This window comes from Anopheles gambiae, chromosome 2 (genome assembly GCF_943734735.2).
Source record: "Anopheles gambiae chromosome 2, idAnoGambNW_F1_1, whole genome shotgun sequence".
In the NCBI taxonomy this organism is placed as follows: Eukaryota; Metazoa; Arthropoda; class Insecta; order Diptera; family Culicidae; genus Anopheles; species Anopheles gambiae.
In genome coordinates, this window is record NC_064601.1 from 33,110,596 (window position 1) to 33,124,582 (window position 13,987).

Genomic DNA, 13,987 nt, shown 5'->3' on the forward strand with positions numbered 1-13,987 from the left:
CAAGTACCTAGTGTTGTGTTTTAGTGGCTTAGTAGTACTCTTATTTTTGTTATCTTTATTTAAATAAATTTTCACATAATAAATACGTTGCAATCCTAATTCGTGCGTGCCATTTTTCCTATTCTATAGCAGTTTATAACAATAATTTAACAAACAGTTTCACTAAACTCAATAATACTCCCACGATCCATCATTATCACATTCCTCCCCACTACAGTCTTGCTTCGATTCCTCCGAACTGGCCGACGACTTTCGCCTTCGCGTGTTGTACTTCTGCGGCATCCGCCGGTACGCAACGGGACGCAAACGACCGTCCCGCGTATACAGCCGCTCCCGCGATTCATTCGACTCCCCGGGCTTGGTCTCCACACCATCGCTCTTCGGCTCATCAGACGAAGTGCTTTCTACCGTACCATCACCCCGAGAGGATTCCAGCTCCTCCTCCTCTGTGGGCTCAAAAATGGCCCCACCAGAGTCACCATCCGAGCGGATAAAAAGTTGCTCAAACTTTAGCTGCTCCTTGGACGCGTTTTCTTCTTCCGACGAATCAGCCCGCTCGGCATACTTCCGCCTCCGCATCACCTTCCTCGCACAGGGCTTGTCGCGAGCGTAGTCTTCGTCTGCCATCTCCTCCTGTTCCTGCTCCTCGTTCGTGTCCTTCTCCTCACTGCTCGAATAGTGCGGCGCCAAATAGCGCTGCGGACGTCTTGCCGCCTTGCAACTCTCCTCCGACTGTTGCGCCAGACAGCGCATCAGCTTGCGCACGCTTCGGTTGTTGCGATCGTACACCTCGTGCAGATACTTCCGGAAGCAGCTCGGCAGATTACCTTCGTCCAACTGCTGCTCGAGCGAGCTGAACCGTTTTGGCGATCGTTCCTGCTCCATCATTCCGTTCGGATCGGTTTCCACGTGCCAAAAGTGTTGCAAAAACGTGTCCGCATTGTCGTTCATCGATGGTTCGGAGCGAGATCCTCGTGCGCGTTTGCGTTGCTGCCGCTTCAGCTCATCGACGCTGGGATAGATTTCCATCGGTCGTACGATGTCGAGTTCGCCGGTCGCCTGTCGTTTCACTTGCTGACCTGCCGGCGATGGGCTTTGATCGGACGACTCGAGATGAAACCATACCGGCTCGAGTTCAATCCTCAGCTTGTCACTGTCCGTCAGCTTCCGTATGTGCATCACGTGTTGCGAAGGTTCCGCGCTGTACAGAAAATCCCCATTAACCTGCAGCAAATGCAAGCAATTCGTGCTAAATTTAAATAATTAAAACAAAATTTTGCTCCCTCTTACCTCGGGTGGGAAAAATCCGGCAGCTAGCACAGAACCGAATACAACAATTTCCACGAGCCCGTTCATCGTTCCGTCTGGCACTGGTGAGACGCTGCCCCGGCGCAGGGTTAGTAGTTGAACCTGCTCGTCATAGCACAGTCCATAGGTTGCAGTTGTTCTGTTTAAAACAGTAAACACCAAAATCCTTCACTTCGAAGCTCACACAAACAGCCCGCGCAGAAGGTCAATCAAACGGGCCGGATCCGCCGTTTGTAGTGCTTGTGGAATGAAAACAACACATTTTCTTAGCAATCGGAGACACCAAGTCGGCCAAAAGGAGAGGTTGGTTGGACAGGGTTTACGTGACTTTCACTTTTGTTGTGCTTTCGCACTTACATTCTGCTGGCAACACAGTTTAACCTCGGCGCTTTTTTTTCGTTCCATTTCTTTCTTTGTTGGAGGCAAACTTTTAAAAGACTCACAGGTAAACGTGCAAACGTATGAGAGAAAGCGATCTTGTTCACTTGCTAGATGGACACACGATCGTTTTGCGGCAGTGAACTAGCAGCTAGAATGCATTTGTATTAGAGATGGGAAACTCTGATTCAGATTCATGTATCAAAATTATTCTTCAAAGTGAAATGAACCTAAATGACATATTCTCTCTAGTTTAGTGAATTTGGAATGATGTGTGAATCACAAAAGGTTCTTCAATGTGACAAATATTGTTAGTCCCTAAAGGAACATGATTCTCTAAAACATCACGCATTTATAAGAGCATGAATCAATAAGATTCATATATATTTCTACAGATCTATAGATCTTTCGCTTTGCTCTGTTTTGCCTCTTCATTGCACTTCACTACATACGATCTTGAATCTTTAATACATTGAATAGATCTTCAAATCTGCCCATCGTCGGAAAACCTTACACATCGGAAGTATATATACTACCAACGGTAACTCCTTAGACATACATATATTTTGACTCAAAGGAGATAAATGAATCGATCTTCAAATGACTCATGACACACGATTCTTTATCGATGATGATGAGTCGTTGGAGATTTATGCATGAGTCGGGAATGATTCATAAAACACAGCAATAATCTTACTCGTTTATTTTCTCACCGGCTTCTCTTTCTAGCACTTAACTAGCACTCATCTGCGCACGAAAAACATGCCAAACTCATCACATTGCTCACAGCAAATCCTTGACCGTAAAACGGCAGTCTGTAATCATGCACGATGCAAATCGATTTGTGGTTGGCACGATAGCTCATTTGAAGACCGGATTGCACGGTGACGTTCACATTTTTACCAGTCCCCGGTGCCGGTTATGTTTACATCCGGCGGGGGTCATTCGTGGGAGTGTTTTAGCAAATGCTGGTCGGCAAAGACGAAATAGTCACAGCCACAGTCCCGTTCGTACGTGTCACCCGTTCGGTCCGACCAGGAGCCTCTTCCCCGCAGGGCTAAACCCAGTACCAGATGCCGATGTGTCCATCCATAGGAGCGTCCAGATCGGTTAGGCCCTAAAATCATGCAGCTCGTACAGATAGTGACCGTGTTCAGCTGTATCGTTTTACAGCTTCAATCAGTGGAAGGTGTAAGTATGCGTTTAGGGGACGGGTGCTGCTGCTACATTACAACCGGAGCACGTGCAGACACTTTGAAGAAAACCGTTTCGAGTGACCAATGCTTGCCTTCTTGCCCAAACTATGACCTTCGATGGTGACGCACGGTGCAGCTGAAGTATCGCGCTGAGCCGAACGTGGTACCGATAGTGCCGGCCAGTGCGTTTGGCAACGAATTAGAGACGACACGGAGCGCCCCAAAATCACCCCTGCTAGAGATAGTGCTTCGCATTCTGGACAGCATACAGATTGTGCCGAAGAAGCGGTCAAGGCGACGGGCGCGATCGTACATCCCTGCTTCCGGGGACGCGCTACGTCTATCTGCTACGGGTAACTGAACCGTTATGCCCCTTTGTGGAAAATTAATCGCTTTTAGTGTGTTGGTGACGTTGGATGGCTTTATTAGGGCGAAACAATAGTTACAGCATTCGCTTACAGTGCGCTACCCCATTATCTGTCATTATCACCGGCTTGAACATAGAATGTTACGATCGTCGATCGTGTCGTGTTTGAAATCGCTAACTTTTCTTCGATAGCACGCCGATGAGTTTGCACTGCACGGTCCGCGGGGTCTAATACGCATTAAGTCAACAGTCATGGTTGCCAGGTTGCCTTCTCTGTCTCTGTGTGTGTGTGTCTGTGTTTCTTTTTTACGTAATTTGATATTGGTGGCATGATGTCGAAGTTGGTGACACAGTGTTCCGTTTTTTTGTTGAACGATTTTTCCCTCCACCCGTATTTTTTGCATTCCATTCACAGCTACCGCCGTTTTTCGGGAGTTCAATTTTCGGAGGGCGGGTGGAGAAACCACTGATGGCACTATCGCTAGAATCTAGCGAGACGGCAGCAGCGCCGGCTTCCGACCAGCTTGATGACGATGATTACGATTATGCTGATGTCGATGATGGTGATGATGTCGATGATGGTGATGATGATCGAAGGGAAGGGTTTTTCCCACTGACCAGCTATCAGCTGAGGCAGCTAACCAGCTCCAGGCGGTTTTACGATATGGTGCTGGGCGTGCTGGGCGTGATGGAGACCGAAGCGCGCCACCAGGTGCAACGTGCCCGGGACCGTAAGCAGGAAATCGTGCGATCAGCAAACGGTGGGGACGATCGGCCGACGTCCGAAGAGCAGCCGGCGTAATGTGTTGTCAATTTTGTGCTGATGAAAGGAAAACTATACACTACCGAACTAACGATAGGGATGCCGTATAAGTAAGGGAGAGAAGGAAAGCGAGAGAGACAGGGAGAGAGAGAGAGAGAGAGAGAGAGATAGAGATAAAGAGAGAGAAACAAACGAACAATATGATCCACCAAACTGGATCGGAGGGCAATCCGCGTGAACCCGGGCGCGAGCCGCGCTGCAGTTGACATTGAATTCCAATTGAAATAAACTTGTACCTTATTGACAAAAGGCCGTGACGGTGGTGATGGAGGACCAACGCGAAAGATGCAATGCAATGATCGCTGATGTGTGGAATGAACATTTTGAACAGCTACATGAGAACTAAATAGCTCCAACCGCTCTAATAGAAAGCCATGCGCAAAGTTTGAAAAGACTTGCATGTGCGCACCCTTTACAACTTCATTTGCGCCTGATAATGGATGCCAAAAGCCTCATTTTTGTGTAGAATTCCTCCAGCAATCGTAATTCTGCTAAATTCGACTGACGTCGCACGCTATCATCAATCGGAAGTTGCACGAACTCCGACGATCGGCCCGTTGTTTACGGGCCGTCGCTCCTATCGCGCTGTCGAACTTCGGCGCACGACTACGGTAGGTAGGTGATACAGGGCAAGCGGCAGGCCCTGATAAGGTAGCAAGACAAAAAAAGGGATTTGAACTAAATTGTGGGAAGCACACGCACACACACACACACGCACCCAACAACCCCCGAACGAGCGTAACGATCGTAGAGTAGTCGCTGGTCGGTACATGAATGTGCTAACGCGATCGCGTCTCCTCCGCCGCAAACATCAACGATCGCCACCGCCACACATGAGCCATCCGGCTAGCGTACATAAAATATCAGTTCAAGTGCGACGACTTTGAACATTCGTGATTACAAGCTCGCCCGTGTCGGATCGCAAGTGATCGCTGCTAGAAGTCGGAAGAACGATCCTAGTTTCTGTTTAAAGTTTCTTTTTTTGTGTGTGTGAATTTTGTGTGGAAATTGCTTAACGCCATGGCCAAGCTGGGACTGCTGTTTATCGTCATCTTCTGCATCGTTCAGGTGAACATGTGAAACGATTTCTTTTAGAAGTAACAGTCTATTGGTAGTGAAACAGAACGGCTCAGATGCGCGATCACGTGCTAGTACTGCGAATTGTACTTGTGAAGTGAAGTGATCACGAAGTGTTCCCCGAAAATTGATAACCTAATCGCTTCAGTTCACTTGCCAGCTTTAAACTTGGGCTTGATTAAAGTTTTGTTTTGGATTTTTTGATTACTTTTTTCTACAACTGCGTAATATGCTCATCATTTTGTTCTCCCTCCTTTCCTTTTCTACCGCACTCTGTTAGATCACCCTTGCCGCCCGTCTACGGCGCGATGTCGTCGAGGAGGGTGTACAAACGCTGAAGAAAACAATCTCCGACACATTCACAAAGGAAAACGTTGATGTAAGTGATACAGCAGCTGACAGACAGTCCACTGCTACGAACAAATTGTAATTTGCGTATCTAAATGTCATTAATTCTATTGTTCTTTCTTTCCTGTTCTACGCCGTAAAACAATCCTAGACCTTCTTCGACAAGCTTTCGCAGTTCGGTGAGATGTTCAAGGAAAAGGCGGGCGAGCTAGGCGACACCATCAAATCGAAGGTGAATGAGGCGACAAGCTAAACGGTCGGATCGCTAAGCTGCTTCGAGGTTACCATCACAGCGCTAAAAAAACTCAACAAACCGAAACAAAATAAAATAAAATAAAACCCTCGTTTTGCTCGTCCCAGTATACAGATATGTAAATTTCAATGCAGAACAAATATAACAAGTGATTCAACTTATCTGCTTCTTTGTTTCAATTCAATTAGTTGTTGTGGATTCCTTATCTAAGCGTGGCCATGAAAAATGGTTTCAACCTTTCTTCTTAAATCGTTTTATACAAACAGCCTGAAGATTACCACAATTTAAGCTTATCTACTGTTGTTTCTTAAAGTCGTTAGACGACTATTTGCTGTCGATCAGTATATTATGTGCTTTTGGAAGGCTTTTGGCTATTTAATTATCAATGAGCTCCATTTTATTCTAATTCCGAACATTTTAATTTAAATTTATATGCACAATGCACTGTTTATTTCTCGTTGAACCTTGTAAATATTCGACGATGTTTGGCTTCCTGCACTTTTGTCCAATTGTGATGCAAAGAAACGCCTTTTTCCCCTAAAACAGATACGGCGATAATTATCACTAACGCAACTGCAATCATATCAGGAAGACTAAACACGTTCCTTTGCGTGTGTGAGGCGAATGAACAACTAGCTGTAATTAAAAATAAAATACATCATAAGGCAAGCCAATGTACTGGTACAGGCTAGAAGGTCCGTCACTGTACTTGACGCTCACTGTACAGCGATATTTTTGGTTATATGCTAGTCCTTTCCGTTGCTTTTGATTTTGAAACGCCTTCTAAAACGCCATGGAGCTGTCACACGTTAGACACAAATCCATGCAATTGTTCATAGTTTGAAATTGACAACTACAGTGGAGCGCCGTTTATCCGGGTACCTTTTATCCGGCTTTCCGTTTATCCGTGCTGGTGAGAAATGACAGATCAATACAAAAGTGACATTGCGTTATGAGGAGGATATTTGAAAAAGCGGTTATAAGAGCACATTGTCATAACAAAAAACACTATAATTCATGGCAAATTTCAAATATTCTCATTGGAAAAACATGAATTTAATGAAAACTGGGTTATTTTTATCAGAAAATAAGAAAATTTTCCAAAACCTAAGCAGGAATTGGTAATAAAATAATCATTCGACTCATTATCCGTGTTATTCGCTTATCCGGGCGAGTTCAAGTCCCGAGAAGCCCGGATAAACGGCGCTCCACTGTAAATTTATTTTTCATTTTTATTTTACTTTTTCTGCATACATTGGTTTTGAATTGCTTTTAAACATACATTTTTTTCCTATGCCTTACACTATGTTATTGGTAATTGACTCGTTAATTGCTTACCCTATAATTAAAAAACAAAACAAATCCAACTACGCCAGCAGCTACGACAGCAGCTCTAAGCGCGAACGTGTTTGACAACCCTGGTACGAAAGCTTTTAGTAGCTTTCAATTGAAAGCTTTGCTAGGAATTAAATTTATTCGTTAGACACATGCGTTTGCGATTTCATGGATGCAAAATAATCCAGATCATAAGTTTATCTTCATTTCGATTTGTCAAGATTGTGTTCCACCAATAATTGATAAACAAAAATGAAAGAGATCAAACGAGGATTATTAAAAACTAAAACAATGATTTTAATTATTAAATAAATTTCACTACACCAATCCGAACACTGTGCCAAGTCTTTGAGCCAGGCCCTCTGAATACATTCGGACAATTCTTCACTCACGCTACGCCATGCATGACTGGAATATAAATCACCCTGTCCATCATGAGATCGCTTTCAATTGGATTGAATTTAGCATAACAATCCGGAGCGCCAGTAGAAGTTGACCACCGATACTCTTTTTGGCCAGCCTAGAACCGTGAGCCGAGCTCACAAAGACACGGATGAACATAAACACACCGCACACCTCGGCCCTCGAGCTGCTCCTTTAGCTTGCCTCACATCAAACGTGTTCCCTTGGCTTAAGATTACCGTACCTTTTCCCCAGTGATAATTGGAAGTAAAAATACTGCGATAAGCAGGGGTGCGGTTTTTTTTCTAGCAGACACACATTCAAAGGCAGCATGAGGTGGTGAGAGCTGTGATTTTGCATTCACTTACTATAAAACGTTTTATTCTTTTCCAACAATCATTTCATTCTATTCGTCCCCAATGTTGATAATCAATTGTTTCATCTTTTGCTGTGCACTCATCGGAAAATATTTAGCTAACTTGCGAACGTTGGACTATTGGACCATCTTCCTCCACCCCCTCCGCCCCTGCACCCTGGCTCACTAAACGCACCCCGCAAGGAGATATCAATAGACGAATATGATAATGGTGCGAGAATCTTTCCATGATGTGTCGGTTCTGTTCTGCGCCCAGCGGTTTCCTTTTCCGCGTCCGCCGCCGCACGTTCGAGCATCGGTCGATCGGTCGGCCACAAAACGCACACTCACACACAGCCACAGAGAGCGGGTGGCGGCAAAATCGACCACCGGTGTGGTGGGGCGTATAAAATCGTACCTCGACGCTGTTAGGCGCTTCAGTTGTGTGTTAGAATCTGCCTCGCTCTAACGCTGCCCTCCGCACCCGCGATTAGTGTGAATCTGTCGATCGATTCAGTGTGATTCCGACGGGAAAAAAGTGAAACAATCACCATGGCAAAGCTAGTGTTGATCGTCCTGGCCCTGTGTGCCGTTCAGGTGTGTGTTTGTGCAGAACTTTGCTGTACATAAATACCGTGAAACTGTGTATGCTAATGATTTTTTTGCATTTTTATTTGGCAAACAGGGAAGCTTCGCGATGGTTCGTCGTGATGCCCCGGCAGCGCCGGCCGAGGAGCCCAACTTCTTCCAGTCGATCATGAGCATCAAGGACAAGATCGAGGGCGTGTTCCAGGAGACGCAACAGAACGTGCTCAAGTCGCTCGGCTTCCAGTCGAACGAGGAGGTGGTGCAGACGATCCAGACCAACACCAACCAGTACGTCGAGCGGCTCCGGTCGGTGCAGGGCGTGATCGAGGAGGAGGTGAAGAAGAACTCGGACATCTTCGAGCCGATCCTGAAGGACCTGAACACCAAGCTGGCCCAGACGACGGCCACCCTGTCCGAGCAGAACCCGGAGGTGGTGCAGAAGGCGAAGGAGTACCAGGCCCAGGTCCAGAGCAACGTGCAGGCCCTGGTGGCCGAGGCCCAGAAGACGGTCGAGAAGCTGAAGGAGGACACGCGCGTGCCGACCGAGAACATCCAGGACGCGCTCAAGAAGCTGTACGACTACACGTTCGAGACGTTGACCAAGACGGCCAACGAGCTGAAGCCAAAGAACTAAGGGCCGCCACTCACTCGCTGACCCCGATGGGGGGTTTGGGCGGACGCGGCGAAAGGTACAAATTTGTTAAAATAAAAATACGTTAAAAAAAACAATAATACAAATGAGTGTTCTACAAAAGTTTGAGTCCTACGTACATGATGGCAAATAGCGTGGATCGCATCCAAGGTGAAGAGCGATCGATTGATTCCACCGCGTGGAACATTTTTAGAAAAATGCAACGATCGCACTGGCCCCTGAGTGTGCCCCAGGGCCGTATCTCCCCTGATTCCCCACTGCGGCACCGACGCCTTGCTGACAACGGCAATCGGGAGAGAAAAGGTTATCAAACTGTAAACCGTACCCGATTCCAGCAAAATCCCGGAACCGTGGGTTTAATTTTTTGCCAAAATGTGCAAAAATATTTGTTCCCAGGAAATCGCATGATTTCGCAGGAATGCTTGCGTCGCGCGCGCGCCTGATGTCCAATATATTGCTTCGCTCAGCATCATTAGTACGCGGCGCGTACGCAACGAACTGCATCGTGCTCTTTTTCACTTCTGCGCCAATACGCAATGATTGCCATTTCGGGAAAGCCAACACCTTGACAAAACTGCACCAGAAACCTAGGTTAGGTTTAATTTTGTTTTTTTGTTTGGTACTGTGTACGTGACGCATACGCATATTTGCAAATCGTAGCGTTTTCCACCGATCATCTGATCGACGGTAGCCAATTACGACGGAGGGTGCCAAATCGAGCACACAAGCAACTTCCGAAACATGCGTTTCCCGCCGCCCGAGTAGGCCATGGATGCGCACGCACAGCGTGTGTACGCAGTGTACAGAACGACCTCTCAGCGCAAGCGATTTCATGTTTCAATGGTGGAGGAGTTTGAGGCGCGCATCTAACATTGGTTGTGGTTGTGGCCACTAATTATTGTGGGTCACACGTCAGAAACCGGTCTCAGCTGCGTCTCAAAACAGAGAAGTTCTCATGTCTAGAGGTGAGGGAAGGCGGGGGTGCAGATGCAGCCTACCTAAAATGTATCCACGTTTATCGGCATGTTATCTGTTGCTCGCTATCTTCACGACAGCGAAAAGATGACGCTGGTGGAATTTAAAGTGTTTGTGTTAGTCATAGGTTTATGAAAACACTCCTCCCCCACCCCATCCCGCCTCCCTGCAGCCCCAGCGTCCATTTCGTATGTCAACAGGGGAAACATTAGCCTTAACAATAGGAAGTAACGCGCACAAGTTAATGTGCGCTTTGTAGCCATGAGCAATGCTGCCCGTGCGCAAGGCAAGCGCGCAATGTAGCTTTGCGTAAGCATTGATGCATGAAGCTGTTACGTTGCAGATATGTACTAGACGTCAACAACAACGGAAATAAAAAATACACTTTAAAACATCTTTTTTTACATTTAAATTCATTAAAAAGTATCACCAAATAGAACTTTATTCTAGCAAAACTTGCACCTTGTCGCTCTTCTAAAGTACTTCTAGAGAATTATCTATTTACAAACTCCCCGTCCCATTGCACTCCTCCTCCTCTTCCTCCTCCTCCTAATCCAACTCCTCACTCTCGTACAACCGTGCCAGCCGGCGGATCGATTGCTTCGTTTTGCGCTGTATAAACTCGTCCACGTGCGAAAAGATGGTCACAATGCCCATCAACCGTTCCAGTGTCCCATGTACCTTCTCCGCCCGCTCGACACTGCTCTCGGGATGCTCGCCGGAACCGACGGCCGGTGGTGCCAGCAGCCGGGACATGGCAGGCAGCAGCAGTGGTCGTGCAGGCGCTGGCGGTAACTTCAGCTCGCCATAGTCCTCGTAGTCGTCGTACTCGTCGTAGTCACCGCGCCGATCGATCGTTTCCTCCGACGAGTAGATATGGTTGGCGAGCGATCGTTTGCTGTGCTGAGGTCGGTATGTCCGCTGACAGCCACAGGATGGGACAGGGACCGCTTTCGGTTCCGCTTCCTCCTGCCGGATGCTTCTGGGTAGTAAGCGGACTGGCGGTGGAATTGTACCGGCGGCAAGTGCGAGAGCCTGGGGAGATGCTCGGGCGGCATAGGACAGCAGGAGATCGTCTTCCAGATGGTCAAGATTGAGCCTGGTGATGTCCAGCTTCGGTCGAGGCGGTCTGTGACTTGTTGTGCTTGTTGTGGTCAACCTGCTCGATGACGGTGCGGTAGTTCTTGTCGTGCGCCTGGTGGTGCTGGGAGGCCTGGGACTACTGCTGGTGCTCGTTTGCTGGCGCGTCTTGCGTCGACGTACCTTCCGCACGGTTGTCGTTCTCGTGGTCGTGCTAGTGGTGGTCGTGGTGGTGGTCAGCGAATTTCCTTTACCCTGCCGTGCTCCAGCGATGGAACTGTCCTCTGCCAAACGGTGCTCAGACGCCTCCCGACTGTCCGGCTGTGCCCAACCGTCCAGCAAGCGTACGTCGGCGATCGGGTCCGGCAGGGCCAGGTCCTGCTCTATCCCATTTCCCTTCAGCTCGATCGCATCGATCGGCCCGACCGGTGGCACCGGATGCACGTAACCCATCCCGAACTCATTCCGTCTGTCATCCACAGTATCGCGAGCCTCAGGTAATGGCCGATCGGCGTCGAGTTCTCTGCTACCGTTTCCCTCCAGCTCATCGGCGACATCGAACGTTCTCGAGTGGAACTGATTGAACAGTTTCACCGAGATCATCTCACTGGCTGCAATCCGGAAAAAAGCAATAAAAAGGGGAAAAGGGAAAGAAGAAACCATAACCACCGCCACCGATTAGACTGCTGCTCGCTTATCACTGATCGCTCGACGTGGACCGCGGTCTTGGAGTACTTGCCTTTTTCGCGGTCGAGCTGCTGCAGATCGTGAAACAGCGGACCGTGCAGCACACTTTCGCCATCGTCCTCGGTTGGCACAATCGCCACGGTTCCGGGTGGCGGCTTGCTCACTTCCAAAAACCGCCCATCCAATCGCGCCACGAGGCTCTGTGACGATCGGCGATGAGGAAGGTTTTTTTGTTATTTGCACACAAGAGAAAGAGAGATAGAGAGTGAGTGTGTGTGTGTGTTTGAAAGAAATTTAGTACAGCAAAAAAAAAAAGGTGAAAAGAGCACTTGATTATGTCACGACTGCATTATCACTGGGGACTGCTGCTGCTGCTGCTGCTGTTATGTCATTGAACGTTTCTGGCCGATTCTACCGCAAGCTCACTCCCGCCGCCGCACTCCCGCGGTATGATAACACGATTCCACGTGCGTTTTTTTACCCCCAACATCCTTTTCCGGTGCTGATTAGCTAGCTCATTAGACAGGCCCGGTATAAGAGATTTTTAAACTTTTTTTTTGGTGCTACCACTCATCACCATATTAAAATGTTCCACCCGTTTTTTTGCTCCACTTTAAATTAATAACACTTTTAACGACAACCGATCCTGGCTCGGACCGTTCCGTTTGCTCGTTAGTGCTACTTACCGATAAAAGCAGCAGTCCCACCGCCCGCAGCAGCATGTTGGACAATTGTGGCGATCGTTCGGCCCACCGGGGCCGTTGGAACCGCCAACGTTTGGTCGACCCACCCTACTGGCCGCCCCGGGCGAGTGGGATTGTTTTCGGAAGGCATGCCAAAGTCTGCGTACTATGCTGTGCATACGGTGACAAACAAACAAACATAAATGAGTGGCCAGTAAGAACCTGTTCGTCTGTTCTACCCTTTCTCTGCCGGCTAGCGGTACATTGCGAGCGAGATGGAAAAGCCCCTCCACCTGGAGAAGGAAAAGTTGGCTCCGTTTGCTTCCTGGATGAGGTGGTAATGGGTGAGCTTTCTCGGCGATACAAAATAAATAAAAAATATTTTTTTTAACAAAAAAGAAGAGCCCCGCTACTCGAGAGCTTTTACCTGTAAGCTAAACAAGCGGTTTGTGGATTTTGTGTTGCCTTTTATGCATTTAATGCCACGGAATTTCGTAAATGTTTTATCATAACGCTTTACAGAAATGATTTTAATATACATTTACTTTACTTATTTCTCTATTTAGAAAAAAACATCATTTTAAACATAGAAATTTCGAGAATTAATTAAATTTTAATGATGTTCACTTATACTGGCTTATCTTGTGTTTTTGCTCAACTATAACGACAACACACTCCCTCCTGTCCCAAAAATTCAAAAGTGAATGGCATCATTGTAAATCATTTCATCCGTTTTCCCTCATTTTTTGGGTGCCAAGATTTTGATAAGCAATGCTCCAACAGCACCGCATTGCCTAATTTCGCGTTTCGTGCAGCAGTCAAAAACTGTTCAGCAAAAGGAAGAAAAAAAACAAAAACGCTTAAAAACACGCAACCGATGTCAGGCTGGTATAGTCAACAACATTCCATAAATTCAGCTGCGTAGCGCCGGCTGACTGCGTCCCGTCTAAAATAACGCAAAACGATCGGATTTGCCGCGGCCGCAATGTTGACGGTGCGTACATGTATGCGCCCCCGCCGTTACCCGAATGAATATGAAAATCCATTTCCTGAGAAGCTGCCACCACTGATAGATGTGTGTGTGTGTCTGTTCCTAAAAGCATCGTTACACACCAGCCACACACCCATAGGCCTACACGCCGTACATGAGCTTAATTGAATGAACGTGACCGGGCTGGAATATAGAATGTAATGGCTAACACGCCGAAACGCGCCACCGAACCGTAAACAATACAACTATGCAACCTTGACGTTCAGCGGGCAGGATAAAATTAGCGCTTGAAATGATTTAAAACAGTTACCCACCAAACAACATAAGGGGAATTAAAAGTGTCTCTTTGTAAAAAAATTGTCATTCCAATACATTCGGCGTGCGTGTACCAGTGATTGCTTGGCAGCAGAGTCGCAACATGATCATTAGTGGAAAGTAGTGACGGGAATGTAGTTGCGCGATAACGCGATAATCACCACCATATTGCCT

General features: G+C 47.3%; 4 protein-coding genes and 1 long non-coding RNA gene across 6 annotated transcripts; 3 read left to right on the forward strand and 2 right to left on the reverse strand.

The window, feature by feature from the left end:
- Nucleotides 1–13: 13 nt before the first annotated feature.
- LOC133391251 (uncharacterized) lies at nucleotides 14–2,292 on the reverse strand. The gene has a single exon (XM_061643499.1). The coding sequence runs from the start codon at nucleotides 1,177–1,179 to the stop codon at nucleotides 169–171; it is 1,011 nt and encodes a 336-aa protein (XP_061499483.1). The 5' UTR covers nucleotides 1,180–2,292; the 3' UTR covers nucleotides 14–168.
- Nucleotides 2,293–2,675: 383 nt separating this feature from the next.
- LOC133391252 (uncharacterized) lies at nucleotides 2,676–4,358 on the forward strand. Its single transcript, XM_061643500.1, has 2 exons — nucleotides 2,676–2,877; nucleotides 3,665–4,358. Exons 1-2 carry the CDS (start codon nucleotides 2,812–2,814, stop codon nucleotides 4,049–4,051), a joined length of 453 nt encoding a protein of 150 aa, XP_061499484.1. The 5' UTR covers nucleotides 2,676–2,811; the 3' UTR covers nucleotides 4,052–4,358.
- A 241-nt stretch (nucleotides 4,359–4,599) lies between these two features.
- Nucleotides 4,600–5,911, forward strand: LOC11175666 (uncharacterized). The gene is made up of 3 exons (XR_009764732.1): nucleotides 4,600–5,140; nucleotides 5,430–5,528; nucleotides 5,649–5,911. It is a non-coding gene; the product is annotated as an uncharacterized LOC11175666 (long non-coding RNA).
- Nucleotides 5,912–7,699: 1,788 nt separating this feature from the next.
- LOC11175912 (apolipophorin-3) lies at nucleotides 7,700–9,168 on the forward strand. Of its 2 annotated transcripts, XM_061643881.1 has the most exons (3): nucleotides 7,700–7,826; nucleotides 7,962–8,439; nucleotides 8,528–9,168. In XM_061643881.1, the coding sequence occupies exons 2-3, from the start codon at nucleotides 8,395–8,397 to the stop codon at nucleotides 9,062–9,064; spliced, it is 582 nt and encodes a 193-aa protein (XP_061499865.1). In that variant the 5' UTR covers nucleotides 7,700–7,826; nucleotides 7,962–8,394; the 3' UTR covers nucleotides 9,065–9,168. The 2 variants fall into 2 exon arrangements, with proteins under 2 accessions (XP_061499865.1, XP_003436408.1); XM_003436360.2 differs by having other exon boundaries at nucleotides 7,811–8,439.
- Nucleotides 9,169–10,453: 1,285 nt separating this feature from the next.
- Nucleotides 10,454–13,681, reverse strand: LOC133391273 (uncharacterized). Its single transcript, XM_061643892.1, has 5 exons — nucleotides 12,935–13,681; nucleotides 12,747–12,856; nucleotides 12,511–12,678; nucleotides 11,877–12,024; nucleotides 10,454–11,748 (listed from the first exon to the last, which is right to left on the reverse strand). Exons 3-5 carry the CDS (start codon nucleotides 12,544–12,546, stop codon nucleotides 10,607–10,609), a joined length of 1,326 nt encoding a protein of 441 aa, XP_061499876.1. The 5' UTR covers nucleotides 12,547–12,678; nucleotides 12,747–12,856; nucleotides 12,935–13,681; the 3' UTR covers nucleotides 10,454–10,606.
- Nucleotides 13,682–13,987: the final 306 nt, after the last annotated feature.